A 24,831-nucleotide genomic window follows, 5' to 3' on the forward strand; every position below is an offset into this window, starting at 1 on the left:
TAGATATTATTTGTGTTGTGTGTTTATGCAGCTGTGTGAATTTTACAAAGGGGCACTGGGTGAGTTACAACCACAAGGGGTTTAAACTGCCAGCATTAAACAGGAGGGGGTGTTAGACTGGAAAGATCAGGGGTGTCAAACTCAATCACAGCAGGGGCTAGATTCTGAATTTAGGTCTAACCGGAGAGGCCAACAGGGTCAACACTTAACCGTAAACTGTCAACCTCATTTTCAACAGGAATGAATCATGGGGGAGAAATGTAGCCTTGTTGATAAGTGTGCATAATTGTGCATTTGAAGGATCAAAATATGAGATCTAATTAAAAATTTTGAGTTTTAAAGGTCAAAACATTAAATAAAATTCAAATCATGAGTTGTAAAGGTCAAAAGAAAAAATTCAAATGCAAAAAAAGTCAGATTAATGTTTTCAAAAAGCAAATATGTTACACAGAAAGTCAAATCATGACTCTTAAAGGACAAAATATGTACTACATTGGAAATTATGGGTTTGTGGAAATCAAGGCCACAATATGAAATAAAATTTAAAAATCATGAGCTTAAAAGGTCAAATTATTAAATAAAATTGGAAATCATGACTTAAAAAGGTCAAAACATGAGATACAATAGAAACATCTTGAAACATCAGAAAGATCTTGGGGGTATGTGAGTCTTTGTCTGTTCTGAGGCTGCAAAATTAGATCTTCAGATATTAACTACATACATGATAAAGCAGTTATTAAGTTGTTTATACAACAGACTCAGGTAGGTTCAGTTTTAGCTGCCTACTGAATTATTGTGCATCTCTCTCTCTCTTTATTCCAAATCCTTCCATTTACTCTAAGAAAATAGTAATGAAAGTGATGTCCTGGTGTGATTTATTCAACCATTTTTTTCAATCTGCCTGAGGTTCTGAAGCAAGGTTAAGCAATTTTCAAAGTTTAAGTGAACTGTGAGTCACACAAGAATTTAATTTTAGCGACAACCCAAGGCCAAACCGACTGAACTGAACCTAAAATGATGCAAAAGCCAGCATGATGAAGCCTTTGAAGCTGTGTCCACAGGCAAAGGTAAAATAATGTTGGAGAACATTATGCAATTTCCCTACCTTAACAGAGATGTCAAGCATTCTCACACCTCTTCCCCCATATGAGAAAAGAGAACATTTTCAGAAAATGGAAATCATATCCTGGCCAAAAAGCCAAGTAACCGAGTGAGAAAGTATGACCAAATCAACGTGGAGCTCGAGTATGAAACCCACCTTAAAGTTTTCCTTAAAGGTGACTCTCTGCTCCTGTGCTCGTGTACTGGTGGTGGTGAAGATGACACTTTTGTCCCTTCCACTCAGAGTCACTGCAGCCTGGATCTCCTTTTCCTTTGACAGCACTCTCCACAGGTCAAAGGTCATCTTGCTAGAGGTTCCCTTCAGACGTACGGTGGCTACGAACACATATGATGGAGGGAGGCCTTCTGGGAAAATGTCCCTAGAAAAAGGATGAAGTTAAATAATATGATGAGTTTGTTTTTTTTAGATGTACCCAGTATGGATTTTAACTTACTTTGTGTTTTCAGTGATATCTGTCGTGGCCGTCAGAGTGTAGGCTGCCTCTGAAATCAGAGAGCCAGGGATCTTCTTGGCTTTTATTTGGATCTTCATGCCCACCATCAGCTCAAAGCCTTTTTCATCCCTGGATGCTACAGGGATTCGTGTTGGGCACACAGACTCTGGAGAGAAAAAAATAGCTTTGTTAACCATGAAAACAGAATTTCTTACTGATATTCTTTTGGCTAACTGTTACATTTAATTGTGAGGTAATTTGTAATGGACAACACAAAAGGGTTTAATATTTCTCCTTAAAGATATGCATAGGATGTGAACTCTAAATCAAAACAATAACAGATGATGTGAGGAGTAATGGGGATCCATGGGTGGAATTTTCTATTACTCCACCCATTCCAATTGAAAATGAACTCCTAATGGATCACAGTGAAGACGAATGATGGAGAAGCTTGGGTGACAATGCACAGCCGATGACGGAGAAAATCATGAATTAAACAGCACAAAGCAGGAATGAGATACAGCAGGTGTTCCCAAACATTTTCAGCTTGACACCCAAACTTCTAAAAGTACATCACGGTTGCCATAATGTCAACACATTAAAAGTAAAATATTATACAGTACTGTGAAGAACTTCAAGGCATGTTTGGGCCAAATTTGAGGCTGAAGTAAAGCAGGTAGTGACAAATAAGCCCACGAGAGGGCAGCACTGGGCAGGATGTAAGACTGGCACAACCCCAGTAGTGCTCTGGATGTCCTTGCATGTTACCAGGGGCATGGGAAAATAAAAAATGGTGAAACACCTTCAGGGCAGGGTGAAGGGTGGGCATGGGGAGTAAGCATGGCCAAGGGCACTCATTCCCGAAGCCTGGTACAGGACCTCTGGTTGGGTCATGGGGCATTGTTTTCAGGTTGTCAAATGAATTTTCAGATTTTTTTTTTTTTTTTTTTTTGCTCCAATATTTAATGTGATATTTATGTCTGCACATTCTAGCCACATGGGGGCTCCACCCTAACACTCAGCCTCTACCATAATAAAACACAAACTAAGGCCCTATCTACTGGGTGGTTACTATTGCTCGGCTTATATGAAGGCCCAAGGGGTTGAGCATGCCATATTTAACATACGGAATGCGACATTGTTTTGTTGCAATGGCTTGTTAAAAGTGGGTCACCCGTAAAGAAAGTGTGGGAAACACTAGCCTAGGGTACCTTCCAGGGGGTAGTAGGGTTGCCCAAGCAGTAACCTCTGGTCCTGAAAAATGAAGCCAATGCAGAAGGTCAAAGAATTGCAATACCTAAAATGTCCACTTGAGGCTGGCTGCAGGAACACTGGAAGTCCCATCTGAACACATGTTAAAAAGCCATTTTTTACACAAGAAATAATCTGGTTTACAGCCTGCTTCAAAAACCAAACATGCCTCATTAGGTAACTTCTTCATGTGCTCTCACTGTACAGGGGGCGAATTTTCTTGTACCACAATCATTTCGATTATATCTCGGAAAAACCTCACTGCGCACTGATTGGCACGTCTCATTTGATTGACAGATAGCTTGAAAGGCAGATGCTACCTCCAGAAGGACAGCTTTAGTGCTAGGTGAGCTGACAGGAAGTGGAGCTCAGTGGGCAGTCTCTTGTCTGCCGTTAGGTTGATCCAAAGTTTGGTTGGGACAGCGATTTCAATATGGAGCCCACCACGGATTGGCTTCAAGCAGATGGCTGATGTCACACAGGCTTTGTCAAATTCTTTCTATAGTCTATGGGGCTGCCAAGAGCCCCTGGTTGTGCTGTAGATGTCCCAAGGGCATGGAAATTTCCAGCAGTCTCCGGGCATACCACCAGGGGTAAAAAAGCCCGGACAAAAGATTGACCTCGGCTCAAGTAATGTTTCTTATTGCTTTATTTGTGGTCCTATTTTCACACCAACGTTGCTATTGCTGCTTCCTGTATGGATAAACATTGACTTTTATTTTGAAGGAGGATAAAAAGATTGATTGAAAGTTGTAACAGACATGCCACTATGAAAAGAAAAACTTGTCAAGCATTGTGGAGTGAATGTATAGACCCCTGAAGAGGCATTAAGATTTTAAAGTGATTATTGTTTATGATGTTTTTTGTGCTTTGAAATAAGCCATAAAATCATCGGATCAGGAGTTGGTGGATCCTTTTTTTTTGTTTTGTTTATTTTAAGCTTTATCACGGAGCATAAAATACATCACGACCTCTTCGCTGCATCTACATAAGTACCCAAAACAAGGAGTTACTCACTGTGCATGTTAACTTGTGGTTGACTAGCAGTTCAGTCATAACCTATTATGTCAATTTTTGTGTACCTAATTTTAAATATTATCACTTCATTCTTTTGAAACCCATAGCGCCTACTCCCTCTCAACTAAACTACACAGCCAGAATAACTTCAAAACTGCCAGAGAAAAAGAGTAAAACAGAAAGATCAATTTGTTTCCTGACCTTCACAGAGCTTTTGCTCCATGGAGTCTCGGATTCTCTCCATGGCAGTGTAATCTTCAGCATACAGGACATAGGTGGGCGCTGGTTTATTGGCGATGGTTATCAGCTCTGAGATGGTGATCTCATTGCCCACTCCTACTGCAAATAATGTAATGCCCTGAGCTCTTGCCTCCACGCTGGCATCCACCTGCAGAAAAGTAGGATGTCTGCGGTGAAACGAGCCTCCGAAGATTTGAAGGTTTACATCTCATAATCATTATTCTGATGCCCCTTGATGCTTCAGGCCACCCAAACAAGCTTAACCAGCTATCACTTAAGCTTATAAGGGTATTTACCACGTCATCCTGAGATTTCCCGTCAGTAACCACCACAGCAATACGGTGCTTGACTTGACTGGCTCTCTGCGAGGAGGGAAAGACGTGATCTACAGCGAATCTGATGGCCCGGCCAGTCTGCAAAAAGGGTCAGATACAAGAAATCTTTGTAAATACAGCAGCAAAATGAATAACCAGACTGCAGTATCCCTATTACAAGAACATGTGTCAGAAGCAAAGCAACCAAGCCTCACTTGTTTATTTACCAAGTCTGTGCTTCTGCGGTCATATTTCTGCACATGCACCTGTGTTTGGTAAATGTTGGCTCCCTTCTGTCTGCCTAAGTGTAGGTTCCATCTTCATAACTAGCCTCAGCCTGCCTTATTTTATTAGTGTTGTGTTTTTGGGCAGAAAGCTTAAAGCAGTGAGCATTTTATGGAGCATATGGGACATTTTGTTGTAAATCACATCTGTGTTATTTGCACACCACCCTATCTCATTTTTTTAAGTGGGCAATGTCACACAAATATACAAACCCCAACTCCAAAAAAAGTTGGGATGTGAATACAGCACAAAGGCAAGATATCTAATGTTTGGTGATGAAGTTATGATGAACTATACACACATTCTGAATGTGAGGCCTGCAAAAAGTTGGGGCAGGCGCATGATTACCACTGTGTTGCATCTCCTTTTTTTCTAAAAACACTCTGTAAGCATCTGGGGACTTGAGATTGTTGGAGCATTGAAAGGGAAATTCTTTCCCGCCCATGTGTCCTTCATATTGTGCCATATATCGTCAACTGGTGACAGGTTGTAGCCAGTCTAGTATCCTCACTCTTTTATTGTGAAGCCACATTGTTGTAACTCATGCAGAATGTGACTTTCTTGAATCCTAGGAAATGATATTGTATGGATTAAGTCATAAGTTGCTCCATAACTTGCATGTACCCCTCACATTAATGGAGCCTTCAAAATTGTGCATGTTACCCATGCCATTGGCACTAATACACCCCCACACCATCACAGATTCTGGCCTTTGAACTTTGCATTGAGACTAATCTGTATAGAATTCCTTAGAGAAGCCAGAGGCAACATTATAAAAAACTTAACATAGTATATTATTAAACCCCTATCCATGCTGATGGAAATGCACAGGTCATCCTGTTACAGAATAGTGCTTTGAATCTCACGGGGGATTGACTGGAATGCTATCTTCCACAGTTACTCTCCTTGAGCATAAAACAATTTAAGTAGACATTTTAGTTTTAACAATACAAGTTCCTGGTTAATCTTGCAATATTGGAAGGAACCAAAACTTCTAAAAAATGTAGAAAGAAGAAAATATGACAGTAGTTGCAAGTGTAAAGATGCTTGGAAAACTGAACTGGAAAAATTACTTTTCTGTGGGCTGTTTCTTCTGTCACATTCTGGAAGAAAAGAACCTGATCTTGTCAGGATTTTGATAGACTGTATTAAGCACATACGTACATGCAATTGCACAGGTCATGCATTTGTGATGCTTCTGCATTATATCCAATATGTTGCACACTTATCAACATCTGTCTGTTTCCTGTATGTTTTCTTGGTATATATATATATATTTTTTTTTTTTTTGTTTTTATACTTGTTTGCTATCATAAAAGTTATTAGATTTTTTAAGCAGTTGGTTGATTTTCCTCTGCTTAGCCAAACTTTCAAATAAACTAAAGTCTGTCTTTTGCTGAGTCTTATAACATTTTTTGTTTACATATTTTTTTTCCTTTTGATTGTATGGAATTTTAAGCCTCTGACAGTGAGGTCACCCTCATTTCTGCAGCCAGCAACAAGGGGGCGACTGATTTTAGCTGAACATTTCTGTTGCCATACCGTTGTCCATGACTAGATTTGATGCTAATATGCTATGTAGTGATGATGGAAAAAAAAACAAAAAAACAAAAACAAAAAAACAAAGGAAATCTGCACTCTCAAAATGCCTGCTGAAAGCTGACACTGGAAACGGCAGGATTTTATAAAGAATGGACTGATAAGTACATATTTAACATGCATTATATTTGGTAGAAACAGCTGACTGGTGGATTTATTAAAAAATGGATGACATAAAGTTATTTTTTCAATCTCAGTTGTTTCTGGAATTGTTTTAATAGCTGTAGGGCGTTGATTAAAAAAAAAAAAAAAAAAAAAAAAAAAAAAAAAAAAAAAAAACCAGAAATGCCAAGGTATGTTTTTTCCTTTGCACATTTTCTGAATTTAATAATCTGGGGGCCTGATGTGACCAGTTGATGATCACTGATCTAAACCACTGAGCCTTTCAGGAGTGCCCCTTTACCTGTTACCAATTTATCCACCTACCTGTGGCATTTTCAGGAGTTTTTTGAGCATTCTATAATTTCCGGAGATTTTTCTTGGCCATCTTAACTTTTTCAGTTAAAGTTGCAGGATTCAACTTCAGAATGGGTGCATATTTCCAAAACAACAACTAGATTAATATTAAGCTAGTTGGAAAGGCCAGTTGTCCTCATAGCATTCAGTATGAGTGGTTAATGTGATTTTGACTGTTTTTGCTACTGTTTTTCATTCGCATGTCTGTCAGGCAGAGTAGGAAGAAAAGTCAAAAGGATGTTTACTTACCTGTGTGTTCCCTCCCAGGTAGTCGATGCCCCTTATGGCTCGGATGAGCTCAGTTCCACTCAAATGTTTCCCCAGAGGAATCTCCAGACGAGGAGTGTCGCTGTACTGGATCACAGCTACCTAGAGAATGGCACAAACACTAATTATAACAGGAACTGGCTGCATAATCATAATGAAAGCTAAAACTCAGTAATAAAGCCCAGCATATTCAGTATGATGTAGTCTTTATTACCTGTGTGTAGTAGGCGCTGATGTCAAATTGGCTGGTGATGTTTATGAGCCACTGTTTGGCCGTTTCAAAGTCATCAGATCCAACACTCCATGAGCCATCAACAATGTAGACCAGGTCATTCACAGCTGTGCTGCAGCCTGCAAACACAAATGTACACCTGCATAAGCACTAAGAAAGCAAAGAGAGTATGTGTGTCTGAAATATAAAGGTGAATAATCCATTAAATTACAGATAAAAAGGCTTAGGATTTAAATTCAACTCTGTAAACTCCTCACTGATTCGACACTAAAGGAAATAATTTCTCCTTGCATGTAAGTGTTGCTGTTTGCTCTAGAAAAAGACCTAACCTGCTCGGAGGTTGTCCTCCTCTGTAGCCTCCAGCGAGTTCAGTAGCAATAATGCACTCCATACTGACCACAGCAACATGGCTTCATAGGAGAGTGGTGCTCCTCTCCTGTCCAACCTGGGTGAAAATGGAAAGAGATTTTAATCATTAAAATTTATATTTACTTCTATCACCCCCTTATTATTTAAGAGCCCCTATCTGGCTAAAATTTCCAATTTGGCTTGTGAAAATAACTCTCAGAAAATGCAAGAATTTGATATGTGGCTATCCACCACACCAAAAAGATGATTCCTACAGTGTTTTTATAATCTATCACAATAATACATTTCATACTCTAAGTTTGCCAGGAGACTTGGGGATCCATGGTCCCCATAGGGCCTTGGCTCAAACTCTTCTGTAATTTCCTCAGATAACAAACTGGCGAGAGTGGTGTGAAAATGGAGAAGGCAGGGGAAGAAAGTGAAAGCGGCAGGACAATATGGCTGACAGCTCTCTGCCCAGGCAATCCAGAACAGACTACATACAGCCAATCTCTGGTCTAATAGTGCTGCCAGGAGGCCTACCATAACTGCCCTTTTCCATCAGGTCCGTTTGCGCTGGTGTGCAACACATGCACTGGAACCTGAACATGTGGAGGAACGTTATGTCCAGTGATGAGTCCAGATTCTGCCAACAGCAGCTGGACCATAGGATTAAAGTGTGGAGAAGACGTGGTGAACACTATGCTGATTTCTGCACCGATAGAGTAACATCTTTTGGTGGAGGGAGAGGAAAAATAAGGCTTGTCATGGGGTTATCTCAATGCAGAGAGCTGGAGATGAGATTCTGCAACCAGTTGCAATCTCATACCTCCCCAGTCTGTGACTGAACTCTGTCCTCAAAGATGACAACATTTATTGCAGACTACCTCCAGAGTTTGGGAGTGCAGAGAATGGAATGGCCCAGCAGTCCTGACCTCAACCCCATTGAACACTTGTCGGATTAGCTTGGGCGTCCTGTTCATGCCAGAGTAACCAACACAACCACACTGGCTAGCTTGTGACAAATGCTGGTTGAAGAATGGGATGGGAATGTAATGGGATGCCAGGCTGTTGTGGCTGTGTATGGTTCTTCCACACACTACTGTGGCTTCTGTTTGCTAAATGAGTAAACTGTTAAATTGCCAATATGTCTTGGTTTTCAGGCTTCAATCATCCAATCCACCAAACAACACCAAACAAGTTGTTCATTTGTTTGACAGAAAAGATATTGCTAATTTTTATGGGCGTGAAAAGCAGCTTCATTACTTGTACAACGATTGCACAGGGGGGAAATTTACAAGGGGGTTGGCAGGAATAGCAAGAGTGAGAAATTTGACTGTTCCCCATTGAGAATTTCTCAGGAGTTTTGTGCATGTGTGACACTTTTCTACAAAGTTTCCATGCACAGGAAGCTGGTTACACGGTCTGAAATTACGTTTGACTGCCTTGTGAAATCACATTTCTCTTTCCCTCTCCACTGTTCCTCTTCCCTCCTCTTCTTTCCTGTAAAATGTTTTTAGTGAGTCTTCATGTTGTGCCATGCAACATCAGTCTGCTGCGGAGAGCTCCCTGTGTTCAGTGTGCAGCGCAAACATGGCTCCATAGACCACAAGGCAGGGTCGAAGAAAATAACAACGTGAGCTCTGTGCAGGGATGGGAAAACTGAAATATAAACATGGAGGAGCAGGCTGCAGCGTGCTGGCAGAGGCTGAAAGACGGGGGAGGATCAGTGAGCTGAAGAGAGAACAGCCACCACATCTTTTCTTCTCAGTCTCCTCCCTGCTCCTTTAATGTAACTTTCTCTCTCAATTGTTTAACTTGCTTAGAAAGAACCGTTGTACTTCAAATACTTAACACTTGTGGCTGCAATGTAATTGTCCCCTCAAAACAAGTGGCTAAAAGGAGCATTGCAATGTGCAAGACTGAAATGAAATCAGTTATAAACAACAAAACTTTAGTGTCCCATTCATAAAAAGTATTTCATATTAATGTGAGGTAATATTGCATATTACAAATTAATGTAGAAGTGGTTCACTAAGAATCATCACAGGCTCTTTGTAGGCTACCAGATCAGTGTGCACATGTGCATCTCATATAAACTACACATGGGTAACAAGTGGGCCATTGGCTTGAAGTGGGAGAACTGTAAGCCCTGCGAGGCTAAATGTGTACTTGGCCAAAAACTTGGGTCACACATGTTGACTGTTTGGGTCTCTACTGGTTTTCATTTGCAGAAAGTGAGGTCTTTGAAAGATAAGTTACTGCAACAAAGATCGAGAACTGACCCTCTCTATATACACTGTCAGAAAGTCTATGAGGAACTTTTGATTGTTTTGCATTTTTGGTATCTCCTACTTATTCGAGATTAATAGGACCTGAGAGGTATAACATCATATCTCTACAATGGGTAGCTTTTAAAAGAATTGATGTGCTCATATGAGCGCTGAATGATGCTGAAAATTCAAAATTTTCCCTCAACTTCTGTGCAGGAAATCATAAGCAGCACTTTATGCTTTGTTTATAAGAACACAAGCAAAAAAAGAGGAGCTGATATCAACGGAGTGAGTGCTTGCCCCAAGTAAAGGAGTTCAAGTATCTTGGGGTCTTGTTCACAAGTGAGGGTAGAATGGACCATGAGATTGAGGCGGATTGGTGCAGCGTCAGCAGTTTTTCAGGCGCTGTGCAGTACCGTTGTGGTGAAGAAGGAGCTGAGCCGAAAGGCAAAGCCTTTGATTTACCGGTCAATCTCTGTTCCAACCTTCACCATGAGGGTTGGGTCATGATCTCTGGATAATAACCTAAAGACTGAGATTGCCAGTGCAAGCAGCCGAAATAAGATTTCTCAAGCAGGTGTCTGGGCTCAGCTTTAGAGAAAGGATGAGGAGCTTGAACATCCAGAAAGATCTCAAAGTAGAGCCACTGCTCCTTCATGTCAAAAGGAGCCAGTTGAGGTGGTTTGGGCATCTGATCATGATGCCTCCTGGGCGCCTTCTTGTGGAGGCCTTCTGGGTATGTCCAATTGGGAGGAGACCCTGAGGCAGACCCAGAACTCGCTGGAGGGATTATATATCCCATCTGGCCAGGGAGCGCCTCAGAATCCCTCAGGAGGAACTGGAAAACATTGCAGGGGAGAGGGATCCCAGGGCTGACTTGCTATGCCTGCTGCAACCGCAACCCAACCCCAGATGAGCAGAAGATGGATGGATGGATGGATAACAATGGCTGCAGGCAGCTGCATAATGTGTGTGACTATTGCTGTGTAATCCTAATTTGTCTGTTCAGTGCTGCTTTATGCAGACGTAAAACAGAAGTCATTCTGACAAAAAGGTCTGTAAAATCATTACAATTTTTAATCACATTAATCCACAGGTTTCTGTGGATTCCTTTTAGTTTTATTCATTTCTTATTATTCTTATTATTATAAATTATTCATTTCCCCCATAGTTTTAGTCTAGTTTCAGTCAATGGAAACTCAAAAACTTTACCCACAGTGGAGAAATATCATGGATTTCTAATGTCTGACGAAAATGAGATTACATTAAATTATGGTCTAGTTTTAGTCATCTTGACGAAAACTAAACTTACGTTTTGTCAGTTTTAGTTGTCAAAGTACTATTTTTTGTCAGTTTTACTCTAGTTTTTGTCATGGAAAAAAGGCTGTCGACACACAATTTTAGCCATAGTTTAAGTCAGCGAAATTCACACTGCTAACTATGCCAACTAGCAAATTATTTTAGACCTATATTGGACTCAGAACATGGCTTAACACATAGAACCACAATGTAGAGCATCTCTGTGACCTTAAAGTTGTTTTCCTGCTGAATACTGAGTTTTACTCCTAAATATTAAAATTACAGTTATACAGGGGGCTGCATCTCTCTGTCTCCCTCCATTATGTTCTATTCAGGCAGCAAGACGTGACTACAGAACAGCCTGCCATTGGCTGACAGATCCTCACAAAGGGTAAACAATATGGCCGCAAGGTATTCAAAGGCAGCAATAGCATCAATGGGAAGGCACAACAGCTTAACCTTGCAAAGCAGATGGAGTCACCTGTTTCTGTTTTTCTCACTGGTGACTCCATCTTGCAATGCTCCCATCTGAACAGTTTGGGCCTGGTTAGAAAGTGATAGGATCAATCAGCGTCAAGGGGCAGTAATTTCGGGTGCAGCAGACAAGAGGCCAGTACAATTATGGTGGAAGAGATTAGTGTGGATTCTGCTACAGCGTAAGTTTCATCAGAACTTGAAATTTCTTTTTTAAAGGAAGAACAAAGGATAACATTGAGTTGTTTTCTTTTCAAAGACAAAAAGGTCACGTACTGACATGTCTACATTCGCCATGGTTCACGTTATGCAGTTCTCTATCAAGTTTATACCTTGGTAGTGGCGCACCTCGGTATCAGCGACGACGTCACATGGTTTGTTGCTCTGATTGGCCCGTAAAGATGTGACAGACAGAACGTTCATCCAATTACCCTCCAAGTTTTTTTTTTTCAAAGGCTCTGTACTTCCTCATACACCAGCTATGGAAGGTTTTCTAGATGGATGTGTGAGACAAATCCATCTGACGTGTCAGGTTTACAACAGCTAGCTTCAAGAGGGAAAACATGTAAGAGGCAATGATTTATGGTTCAAGTTATTTAACTTCTGATAAACTGTGTCACTTCTGGTTGTGTACAACAGCGCCGGTCTGGAAGGCATTTTAGCAATCACATTCAGAGAAAACTGTTATGCAGCCACTATTCCTTGCTGCTGCTGTGGGTCCTTTGCTTTTTCTTCGCTGCTCTAAAAACAGTAGCCCGTGCATGCAGTGTTTTCTGGCAGCTAAGAAGAATTGATTTCTGTTTTGTAGTGCCAACATTTATCACGGCTAAACGAAGCAAAATATAAAGTTAAACCAAATGCTTTCATATCGGTGCATACTGTAATCTTGTGTATTCTCTGATACCAATACCTACATTTTAAGCAGTATCGGACATATTTCTGATACTGGTATCAGAATTGGGACAACCCTAATTCAAACTAGGCTATGTCTTAACTTATGCACATGGTGCAACTCCAAGCAGCTCCTTAATGCACAAATTTTCCTGCAGCAGATTCCAGGCTGCAGGTGCATCATACCTGAAACTCTGTTCACCTGTTTAATGATATGTTTGGGAACAAATGGCAAGTCTAACAGGTCATAAGACCGTAGCCTCCAGTACTTATTACAACAGTCTAAGAGAGCAGATTAAGTATAAACTGATAAGGTTAGCACATGTTGTCTGTCTTTGCATGGTGTATACTTCAGAGTCCAGAGTTTCACACTTATTCCAATGATTGCAACACCTATTCTCTTCAATTCTTATAGCAGATGAAAGACATTTAATGATAATGATAAAATAATATCAATATTCATCATTATCATGAAAAGTGTGAATATAAGGAACAATATTAACTCCCAGCTGTGATTGGGCAAGAGGCGGGGTACACCCTGGACTGGTCGCCAGTCAATCACAAAGCTAACATACAGGGACAGACAACCAGGCACGTTCACACTCAAGCCTACAGCCAATTTAGAGTCACCAATTAGCATGTTTTTAGTGGTGTGAGGAAGACAGGGTACTCAGAGAGAGCCCAGGCATACACAGGGAGACAGAAACGCCCTGACTTAGAAGCGAACAAGGAACCTTCTAACCGTGAACACACTATAAACAACATGCACAAATTTAAATTGATAGAGAGAGTGGCACACTGCACTGTCTGTCTTAGCTTGCATCATAAAAAAGACTGTTTTGTTTTGTTTTGTTTTTTTTGCTTTTAAGACAATTTGAAGATAATCAGATCAGGCAGGAACACTTAGTCTTATTCCTTTGCTTTACATGCCATCATCCATGTATTTATATCAGATATTATAAAAGAAATTTTAAGTGCAGGCGGGCCTATGCAGCTTCAAATGAATGATTAAAATGGCAAAGGAAATGTTTAAATAAGCCCAGTATGGAAGTGGTAAAAATGAGTAAACAGATCGATCGTAGTGAGAGTAAAAGGGAGAATAAACAGCAAGTGGATTCTGACTTTAACCTGGAGGCTGTGAGGTTAAGATGAACAGCAGTGAGCCATCACTCCTCAAGAGAATTATTCAAATGTTTCACTGCTTCTAAAAGTGTCTCTACTCGCATCCTCACACAGACACCTTGTGTTTTCCCCCCTTAGATCCATCCATACATCACTCTTTCATTTTAAAGCACGTTAGTCATTACAGACACAGTGCGGATAGGTGGGTAGTAGACCTGAATTCCTCCTAACCTCACTCTACATTTAGAAAACCAGAAGTGCAGTGGAGCGACCACATCAACTCTTTCCGCTGGCTTCAGTATCACAGAACATTCCTTGTGTGCATATGTTGGGATTGCTCAGCGCCTTTGGCTGAAACAGGGAGCAAGGAATACAAATATTCCTTATTTATGATTAAAATCCACAACATTTGGACAAATGGCTGAGAACATTGTTTTACCAATAGAAAAAGTCATGGCGTGGTCTGGATGAATGTTATTCCACCAAGAATTTTGGTTTAAAGGACTGACTTCTTTAAAATATTAATGGCCATGCATTTGCACTTCTTGACTGTGCTTGTGCATGTTTCTGCACCTTGTCCTGACAGCGGCAAGTACTAGATATCACGTTGCATCGTGTAGCATCCCACACTTGCTGTCCACACTGCATCTTTTGAATATTTAATTCTCTGTACCATGAATTTCAGTCACTCATTGTAAAAATGTGGCATCTAGTGCTTTTATTACAAATGCAGCGAGAGCGGGCATGTGGTGTTTGTATTGATGACATGAAGCACAACATTTTAAAAACAGGAACAGTCATTGTGAATGCAAAGCTATCACTACTGAGCACTGTGGAGAGAAGTGAAAGAAAATCTAGAAAATCTTCCTCTCATTGTGCAGTATAGTTTCCCACCTTTCCTTGAGCGGCACACACAAAACTTGCATAGCCTTGCTTTTATTATCTTAGAAATATTTATAAGATTCAATCTATTTTAACTACAACAGAGACAATCTTATATGCTTTTATTTCTTCAAGTCTTTATTATTGTTGTAGCCTTTTTAACCTGCCTGACTCGACTCGACTCCAGACAATCCTGAACTTAGCTGCCAGCCTTTTAACCAGACCAAAAACACACAATATCACTCTTGTTAAAGTGTCTTTGCACCAGTTCCCTGCATGTTGTAGGACTGATGGTTCTGATTACTTTTAAAGACCTTTATCACCTTGGTCCCAAGACCATCTCTGACCTTTTCAGGACAATCTGGCAGCAGATCGCTGCTGTCAGACCACTTTCAGGACATAAATGCTTCTGGTTAGGGTTGGGGTAAGGGTTACAGTAGGGTGGGTAAGGAAAAGTCTAAATGACAATAAAGCTTTAATACCAAAAGTGGCTAACCTGACCCTCAAAACCTAATTACAGAACATTTAATATAGCTGAATAACTAGTGTGCTTACAGAAAAAGCTCATCCTCCATAAAAACACACTAACACAGCTGACATAGCTAAAGCTAGCCTCATTAACAACTTGTAAAATTACAAATATGTCGTACTAGTAAATCAGGATTCCTCATTCCCTTCTGTTCAAAGGTTTGTTAAAAAAAATAATGTCTATTTACCTTCACTGACATTGTAGGCCCTTCTGGTTGGTTAATAAGCCAATATGTGTCTGCTTTTAAAAAAGAGGTCCCATATGAGAGAGACAGACAGACAGCAGGGAAGAGAAGAGGAGACAGGCACAGTTAGAAGCAGAGTGGTTAGGGTTAGGGGTGAAAACCTTTCCTTAAGAAACGGGCCACTACTTGATTGCTGTTCATCATCAAACATTGCAGATAAACAGCTGTGTCATCAGAGGTGACAATAAAGCCTGGACCATCTCTCATGGATCTCCATTTATTAAAACCATTAATAGCCCTGGTTTACAGGTGTACCTACCGAAAACACAGTAAACTCACATCCCTAAAGACTGAATATATGAGAAAACTGTTGTATTTTCTATCATTAATGTCAAAAATATTTACATTTATATGCCTCCTTCATAGTTCATGGTGCCATTTTGCAAGTGAACGCAGTGCATGGTGGGAAATTCATCATACCCCCTGGTTTAAGTGTGGTCCTGAAAAAGCTATGCAGCACTTGGCCCTTAGCCTTAGTCCTCAATTCAAAAGACTATCTGGATACTCCATCACCTGAAGTGAACGCACAAGACCAAGGGGAAGTGCTAAGATAAAGGCTGAGGGGTAGAAATAGGATTTACTCTTAGTCTCTTATAGCTAGAAAAAAGAGTCCCAGAATGCATTAAAAGCAGACACAACAGGCAATAAAAGGCAGCAACTACAGAGCGAAGCAAATAATGTTTAAAGTGGAAAGTTTAAAACACCTTCATCAGCTTCAGTCCTCTGCCCTCATTTAACAAAATTTATCAATAAAACATTATTTACAGTGCATTCAGAAAGTGTTCAATAATGTTCTTATGTTGCAGCCTCATGCTAAAATCATTAAATATTTTTCCTCTCCTTAATCTACACTCAGTACCCCATGATAACAAAGTGAAAACAGAATTTTAGATCATTTTGCACATTTATTAAAATGAAGAAACTGAAATGTCAAATTGACAGAAGTATTCAGACCTTTTACTTAGTTGAAGCATCTTTGGCAGCAAGGTCTGAGGTCCTGAGCGTGTGAGGTAAAATATGCAAGACAAAAAAATGATTGAGAGCACAGACCTCTGCCATTAGCACTATCTCCCAATAGTACAGAATCCTTTAAAAAATTCCTGGATCCAGACGGTGATCCAGATCACTCCCAAAATCTAATCAGTTCTTCCTTATGCCATTTCTGACATTTGAATCATAGGATAATAAACGTTAAAGTATGTATTGTTTGCCTAGATTTTTAACCAACATCAACCCCCACAGGCTACTGCTTATACCCCAGCAAGAGTATTTTTTCCTGAATAAAGGTCAGCCTATGTTTCACTGCATCTGAATTTAACTTTTCCCCCATAAAAGGGTCATGTGTCTGCTTTGAAAATCTGTGCTTAGAGAACAACCTCCATTTAGAGCAAAAAATAGCCAGTGTATTCCAGCTGTCATCTGAAACCCCATGGTGAGACTATTCTGTACATCATCCCACATACTGTCGCCATCATTTCCAGTCTGTTTACTACATATATGTACAGTAATTGTGATGAAGGACAAAGTTATTTCAGGCTACAGATTTACCTAACAACATAACAGAAGTATACAGGGAGAGACAGACCGGGCGACTTGTGCCATGTGCTGAGGCAGAGGAGACCTCGCTGACCCATAATCACAGAGGTGCATGTATGCAGTTATACCGTATATTTAGCTTGTCTTCTCATTGTCCTGATGGCTGGTCACTGGTGGCCAAACCAAACTCATGCCACGGCAACATCGAGTTTACAAGAAGCAGCAAGAGTAACAGCAACGATACATGCATGCATAAATACCTTATATATAATACAAATGATGTAAAACAAGAGACCAAACTAATCAGAAGAGCAGATATCACTTAAATTCTGTCAGAAAAAGAAATAAATATTGTCTCTGTTTGGCATCCACCACTTTCACTCTGATTAGTCTACATCCCAAAGTTTTATCTCAGTCTAAGACAGCTGTTGCTCTTGATTTATAAGTAGAAAACCCCTCTATAAAAGTCTTTTAAGAAAGCTTACGTGATGATAGAAGATGACGGAGCCTTACCTTCCTCTGTTTCACTGATGAATGCCACTGAGAGGAGAAAGTGAAGAGTGAAGCCCTGACTTGGTAGTGACAGTCCTCCCTCCTGCTGGCAGAGGGAGTGGTGGGAGTGTCGGGCCAGCCTTCACAAATTGTGGTAGGCCTCACCACAAAATGGGACATGACATAGACCAATGTGGATGTACGCATGCACAAACACGACAGATGTAATGAGCACAGTGGGAACATGCTTTTACTGTTTATCTATGTCAGTGTATGATTTTAGTTTTTATCAGACAACAGTAATTCTTTGATTTATATTCAGAGACTGACTTATGTGCACATTTCCAACTGAAATGTCTAAATTAACAAATTCTGGTGGGCACAAGCCTCCACTCTTCTTAGAAGGCTTTTCGTAAGATTTTGGAGTGTTTGGTGGAATTTGTGCCCATTCATGCTTGCTTTGTGCACTGGAGCACAGTCATGTTGGAAGAGAAAAAAGACCTTCCCCAAACTGTTGCCACAAAGTTGGAAGCATAGCATTGTCCAGCATGTCTTGGTATGCTGAAGCATTAAGATTGGCCTGCACTGGAGATAATGGGCATAATTCAGACCTTGAAAAACAGCTCCCTATTCCTCCTCCACTAAACTCCACAGTTGGCTCTATGCAGTCAGGCAGGTAACGCTCTCCCAGCATCTGCCAAACCCAGACTCACCCATCTGACTGTTTCCACTGCTCCACAGACCAGTCTCAGTGCTATTTACACCACTCCATCTAACATTAGACTTGGTGATGTGAGGCTTGCATGCAGCTGCTTGGAAATGGAATATCCATTCTATGAGGCACACTTTTAGTGCTTACATTAGTGAAAGTTCAGAACTCTTCAATTATGGAGCTGCAGAGCAATGGTGACTGTTATGCACCATGGGCATTGGCAGTTGTTGACTCCACTTTCTGATTTTTCATGGTCTTTTGCTTCATGGCTGAGTTGCTGTTGCTCCTAAATGCTTCCACTGAAGCATGATCCAGAAGACACACAAACGATAGATGGGGGGGCAGGAGGTGAAGAACACCAGTTAAGAATCAACAACGATGAAGGTAAGTTATTACTTTCAAACTCTAAATGAATCTGTATGATGCAGCTGCTGTCCGAAAATGTCAACATACACTAGGTGCGATCCCTACACTTTACAAACAAGTGATTTTTTTCCCCCAGGGGTTAACCGATTCACCTTGTGTCTACAATGAGGCAGAAAAACTAAAGAAAAAAGTGGCCTTCCTGGTTAACGCTACAAGCAACTTGCAAAAGATTGTTAGATTGCATGCAGGATTAACCAGGAGGGTCACTTTTAACAGTTTTTCTCCCTCACTGTGAGAAATTCATCCATGAAACAAAAAAGTAGCATACTGTTTTGTATAAACATCTTATGGAGTGCAGTTTCAATTGAGAAGAGCCTTCTGTAAAAAAAAAAAAAAAAAAAAAAAAAGCTGCAGTGTTAGATGGAGGTCAGCAGCTCGCTTCTACTCGTCATCTTTTGTTACCGATTTGATTCAGAGCCTCCAGACAGTGGGACTTACTACATGAGTACAACACTGCAATACTACATCACATTAACCATCAAAAGACCATATATTCAAGTCAAATAAAGCAATTATGTGTGAAATTTCACTATATTCTAAACTGGAGTGGTGCTATGGATAAACAGCCGTGTTTTTTTATGCAGCTGTGCAGGGGTTTAGTGTAATTACAGACTGTAGTTACCTTGTGGCAACAAACCAACGAGCATCTGCAGCATCTGGGGGTCTCTTTGATACTGCCTGTAAGCCATGATTTACCAATTACCAGCTCAAAGTTATTTAAAAGGGACATTCTTGCAAATAGAATTGCACTAAATTTGAATATAAGATCTGCAATCTTGAATTTTGGATGATATCCAAAAAGTCAATATTTACAAACTAATTTTAACCTATTTAGATCAATGCACACACTTTTTAGTGAAATGAACCCCAAATCTTTCCTAAAGTGACCCGATCCTCTTATTATGACAGTATACTTGTTTTAGAAACAGACATAAAACAAGAAACATAATATAGTATTCTATTCAAATATAATTTATCTAGATTATATGCACATTTTAAGAAGCTGTATTTTTAAATTAGAGTCAAACCAGACTTTACTTGCCTTTTTGAGCAACAAACTGCAGCTTAAAGATCTGTACAAATGATGCATCGTCCGCCTCCAGAGTATACTTGACTTTTCTACATATGTAAAGGGGGTTTTCTTTGCCCAGGCCTTTAGGTATTCTTCCACCAGCCAGTGCATCCTTCCTGTTAAAGACTGAACCACATTTTTTCAAGTTTTTGCTATACTGCCGATTTTTTTCCAACTTAATTATGGCCTCCTTCACTTGCACTAATACCTCCTTTGATTTCATATTGACAACTCCAATCAAATAGTCATAAAATGCCATTTCACCACTTAAAATCATCTCCAGACCTTTCATCTCCTTCATTTGTCTTAAAGAAAAAAGGTAACTTAAATAAAAAGGCTGCCTTAATGCAAAATTTTGTGTTTCGTAAAGACCCTTAAATCCTTAAATTACCGCTGAAGATCTACACACTAGTCACATCTTGAGTGTTTTCTTTCAAATTCACTGTGGTGGTAATTGAAGCAGAATGATTAAAAAATATGTTGCTGTCCAAACACTGACAGATCGAACTGTAAAACGCAAGATTACTTGCTTTTTTTATGTTGACATTTCAGTACAAAAATTCTGCAGAATACACCTTTAACATCTTTTACCCAGAGCAGATTGAGTGAGATTCACATGCAGCTTTAGGCTGTGAACAGTGAACTATCACTGCCCCCTGCTGGAGGAGCACAGTGAGGTTCAATGATGGGGTTGTTCCTGGTCTTTCAGAGCTAGTTTAAAAAGAACTCCTCATAGAAAAACATATTGACCTTATTGGACCAACATGAATGTCCTTTACATGTACTTGAAAATAAACTGTGGAATAATGATCACACTTTGTACAATGCTCTCTCTCTCATGTGATTTTCAGGTTCTCAGGTGGAACTGCATTAAAAACAGGCATGATTCTGTACTGGAAATCACTGCATGGACTCAGGAACACTTCACTTGGCTGTGCAAGTTAAGGTTATATCATGAAAAGAAGAAGCCATATTTGGACAGGATCCAGAAACACCACAGTCTTCTCTGGGCCAAAGCTCGTTTAAAATGGGCCGAGGCAAAATGGGAAACTGTTCTGTGGTCAGATAAATCAGGAAACTATGAATTCCATGCCCTGCTGACTAAATAGGAGAGGGACAATCCAGCCTGTTATCTTGGCACAGTTCAAAAGCCTGCATCTTTGATTTTAAGGGATTGCATTAGTGCCTACAGCGTGGGCAGCTTACGCATCTTGAAAGGAACTATCGATGCTGAAAAGCAAACTGAGGTTTTAGAGTGACATATGCTCCCGTTAAGACAGTGTCTCTTTCAGGGAAGGCCTTGACATTTCCAGCAAGACAATGCTAAACCACATACCACATCCATCACAACAGCATGGCTTCACAATAGAGGAGTCCGGATGCTGAACTGGCCTGCCTGCAGTCCAGACCAAGGTTATTATAGTTAACTAAAACTAACTAAAATATGAAAATAATTTTAGTTCACTGAAACTAAATAAAAACTAAGCCTAAATACAAAATGAAAACTAACTAAAACTCTATAGTGTGCTTACAAAACTAACTAAAATAAAATGAAAATTGAGACAAAATATCCTTAGCTTAAGTCTTTGAAACAGCCATACTGACTGGCACCTACACCCAAGCCTGGAGAGTGTAAAATGACCTGATTAGATTGTTTAAGACTTCACATTGTTGTAGTTTTATGTCTGAGTTGTATTCAAACATCATATTTAAATAAATACAATGATAAGTGAAGAGTAGCCTGTTTAAATACGTTTTTAAAAATGTATGATGTTCACTCAACACTGACATATATTAAAAAAAAAACTAAAACTAGCAGTAAAACTAATAGAAACTAAACTACATGGAATCATTTTTTGCAAAATAAAATGTTAACTAAACTAACAAACCAGCAGCAAAAAAAATAAATAAAAAATAAAACTAAACTGAAATTGAACATAGAAACAAACACAAAATAAAAATAAAACCTAATGAAAAATCCAAAACTATTATATCCTTGGTCCAGACATTTTCCCAGTTGAACATCATAGATCGAAAAATGTTGAGCAGCTAGAATTCTCCATCAAACAAAAATTGGACAACATTCCTCTCATAAAAAAAATCCATCAACCACTCTCCCCAATTTCCAGATGTTTACAGACTGTTGTGTAGAGTGAATGCTACACTATGATAAACATGGTCCTGTTCCAACTATTTTGAGATGTGGCTGCCATCAAATTCAAAATGAGTTAATATTTTTCATTAAAGGGTAAAGTGTCTCAGTTTCAACATGATATGTTGTTTATGTTCTATTGGGAATAAACGCCAGATGGATTTGTTTCACGCATCCATCTGGAAAACTTTCCATAGATGGCGTTTGGGAAAGGGCAGAGCCTTTGAAAAAAACTTGGAGGGTAATTGGATGAATGTTCTGTCTGTCACATCTTTACGGGCCAATCAGAGCAACAAAACATGGATGTAGCAGCTACCGAGATGCGCCCCTAACCAGGGAGTAAACTCCATAGAGAACTGCATAATTCAAACCATGGCGACTGTAGACATGTCGGTACACAACTTTTGTCGTTTTTGAAAAGAAAACAACTCAATGCTGTTCTCTGTTCTTCTGTTAATGAAGAAATGTCGTCAAGTTCTGAAAAAACAGTCGCTTTAGCAGCATCCACATTAATCTCTTCCGCCATAGTTGCACTGGTCTCTTGTAGATTTACATACAGACCAACAAAATACTTTTTAGTCAGTTTCCCTGCATTTCACAACTTAAATCAAGGATGACACTCACAGTGGTGGACCCTTTATGAGAGTGTATAGAGTGGAGTGGAAGTGTTTAAGGAGAGAATGTGGGGAGGGGTTTGAGAAAGGCTCACATTTATGGTTACTTATCTTTTAATTTGTCATTGTATCCTCTAGATGGCAGCATCCCCCCAGTTTAAAAAAAAACTGCAGAACTTTTATTTAAACCTCATAGCAGTGTTCTATTTTTATGTCATTACAATTCATGATGTAATTTTAAAAGGTGAAAACCTCAATGGAGAAGGCAGTGTTCAGCATGCTTGAAAATACTGGGCTGTGAAATAGTGTTTGCCACCTTCCTGATTTCTTTCTCTTTTTGCATATTTGTCACACTTAAATGTTTCAGATCATATATATATATATATATATATATATATATATATATATATATATATATATATATAAATTAGACAGAGATAATCTTAGTAAATACAAAATGCAGTTTGAAATGATGATTTAATTTATTATGGGACAAAGTCATCCAAACCTACCTGGCTCTCTGTGAAAAGGTCAACGCTGCCTAAACCTACTAAATCGTTGTGCCATCCTTGGCAGCAACAACTGCAAGAAAGCATTTTTTATAATAGGCAATGAGTCTTTTGCAATGCTGTGGAACAGTTTTAACTCACTCTTCTTTGAAGAATTGTTTAAATTCAGTCACACTAAAGGGTTATCCAGCAAGAACGGCCTGTTTAAGGTCATACAGCATCTCAATCAGAACTAACTATTTTGCACCCATTTGCACTTTTTGACATTGACTGATCTCCACTGATTACCACCACTAAGAAAAGTCATACTGCTTCTACTGTATCAGAGCCACAAAGGAAGTAGACCAAGGCGACCATATATGGTTCCTCGCCTCATAAAGCGTAAAAGTAAAGTAAGTAAAGTCCAGAATCTATGTCTAAACACTTTAGATATGTTGGGATAAGGTTGCTGTAAACATGAAAAACACTGAGATCTATTTGTGACTGAATTCTGGATTCAGGCCCTTTGAAAGTTTTTCTCCATTTTCGTGGCTAGATTTAAACTGGACGGGGCAAATGTAGCACCCCATGACACTAACAAGCATTGCGTGAATTGCCCCACCCCCCTAAAGCTATAACAATATATAAAATCACTGAGCAGTTTAAGACAGTATGTTGTTAGCTGATGTCACTGCCTTCACTGAAAATTAAGAGACAGTTAAATGCTGGTTTTGTTTATTGTGAGGTAAGTTTGCCAACTCTTTCAGCAACGGTGTCCTACAGGTCATTAAAAGGATCATTACAATGAGATTTTTGACAGAAAACAGTCAAATAAATCCCAGACTTCTGTCAAAGTCACACTCTGGCCACAGTGCATCACAAGGTCAGGGGGCAGGCTAATTGCTGGAGTACTTCTCTATTTTTCACTTGAACCAGGCACAGCAGGAACAAACATCTTACCTGTTGAAGATGCGCTTTAATCCATATCTCACTTGTCTTTAGTCCTGGATGTGGCTTTGTCTCTCTCAAAGCAGCAATCTCTCCTCTCGGCTGTCAGGGCTATGCTACAGTTCAGTAAAGAAGCTGATGATAGACATGCTCTAGTCCTACCAAGTCTTTCACAATAAAAGCCTCTAATTCTAATCATCATTGAAGAGCAACATAAGGAAATTGGGTGTTTTTAGCAACAATGTAACAAAGACACCTCATAAACAGGCAAGAGACATAACTAAACTTCACTTCAAATTCGATACGGAACACCTGAAGTGTAAAATACAGGATGAGAAAGTGAAACTGAGACGTTTAAGCACTAAACTCTCTGCCTCTTGTGACATAAATGTGATTATTTCTCTGGTGGCTCAAATACATTGCGGAGAGCAGAGAGATAAGTTTTACATTTATGTTGTAGCATTTTTTTTTTTTTTTTTTTGGAGAGGATAGTCTTTCAAACCTAAAATAAAGATTTTTTTAATCACTTTACATGGACTTTAATGTTCATTAGAAAAAAAAAAAAAACTTTTGGTAAAAGTTCACATAGGAAAACAATGTTTAAGGGCTGTCAATATTAATTACAATTATTTAAGGTCCATAAAAGGGTGCATTCGTTTCAATAAATTGTGATTAATTGCATGCTTCTTTGTCTTATTCAGCACACTTAGGTTTAAGCTTCTGCTGCATCTCTCTGCAGCCACAGTGATGTAGAATAAGTCAAACACTGCTCTTTAATGCCTCAGTTCACATAAAAAAGTCATGTCAAAAACATTCAATTTACCGATTTAACCAGGTTCTGTATCCAAACAGAACAAGTCAATTCATCTTGGTTTAAGACAGTAGAAATATCTGAAATGAAACAACTTTAATTTAATTTAATTTAATTTTAAAATGCGCAAATAAGGATACAATCAACTGTGACTAACTGCGATTTGATCAGGGTCGAAAACTTCAATCTTTTAACTGCCCTGTTATTGTTGGAGCATTATTTTCCTAATAGGCTGTTTGTGACAGCAACTGTAACCGTCGCCTGATGGCGGCAGTGTGCTCACCGTGCTTCGTTACTCTGC

General features: G+C 39.5%; 1 protein-coding gene across 1 annotated transcript in view; it reads right to left on the reverse strand.

The window, feature by feature from the left end:
- The window catches only part of si:dkey-225n22.4 (collagen alpha-1(XXI) chain), a 75,464-nt gene extending 67,839 nt beyond the window's left edge, over positions 1–7,625 (reverse strand). Inside the window, exons 1-7 of the mRNA XM_041814600.1 lie at positions 7,547–7,625; positions 7,200–7,336; positions 6,968–7,087; positions 4,361–4,477; positions 4,026–4,212; positions 1,557–1,722; positions 1,259–1,481 (exon numbers count right to left, since the gene is read on the reverse strand). Of these exons, the coding sequence (XP_041670534.1) occupies positions 1,259–1,481; positions 1,557–1,722; positions 4,026–4,212; positions 4,361–4,477; positions 6,968–7,087; positions 7,200–7,336; positions 7,547–7,625 (1,029 nt within the window). The remainder of the gene's footprint in view (positions 1–1,258; positions 1,482–1,556; positions 1,723–4,025; positions 4,213–4,360; positions 4,478–6,967; positions 7,088–7,199; positions 7,337–7,546) is intronic.
- Between the last annotated feature and the right edge of the window lie 17,206 nt (positions 7,626–24,831).

This window comes from Cheilinus undulatus, linkage group 19 (genome assembly GCF_018320785.1).
Source record: "Cheilinus undulatus linkage group 19, ASM1832078v1, whole genome shotgun sequence".
NCBI classification, from domain to species: domain Eukaryota; kingdom Metazoa; phylum Chordata; class Actinopteri; order Labriformes; family Labridae; genus Cheilinus; species Cheilinus undulatus.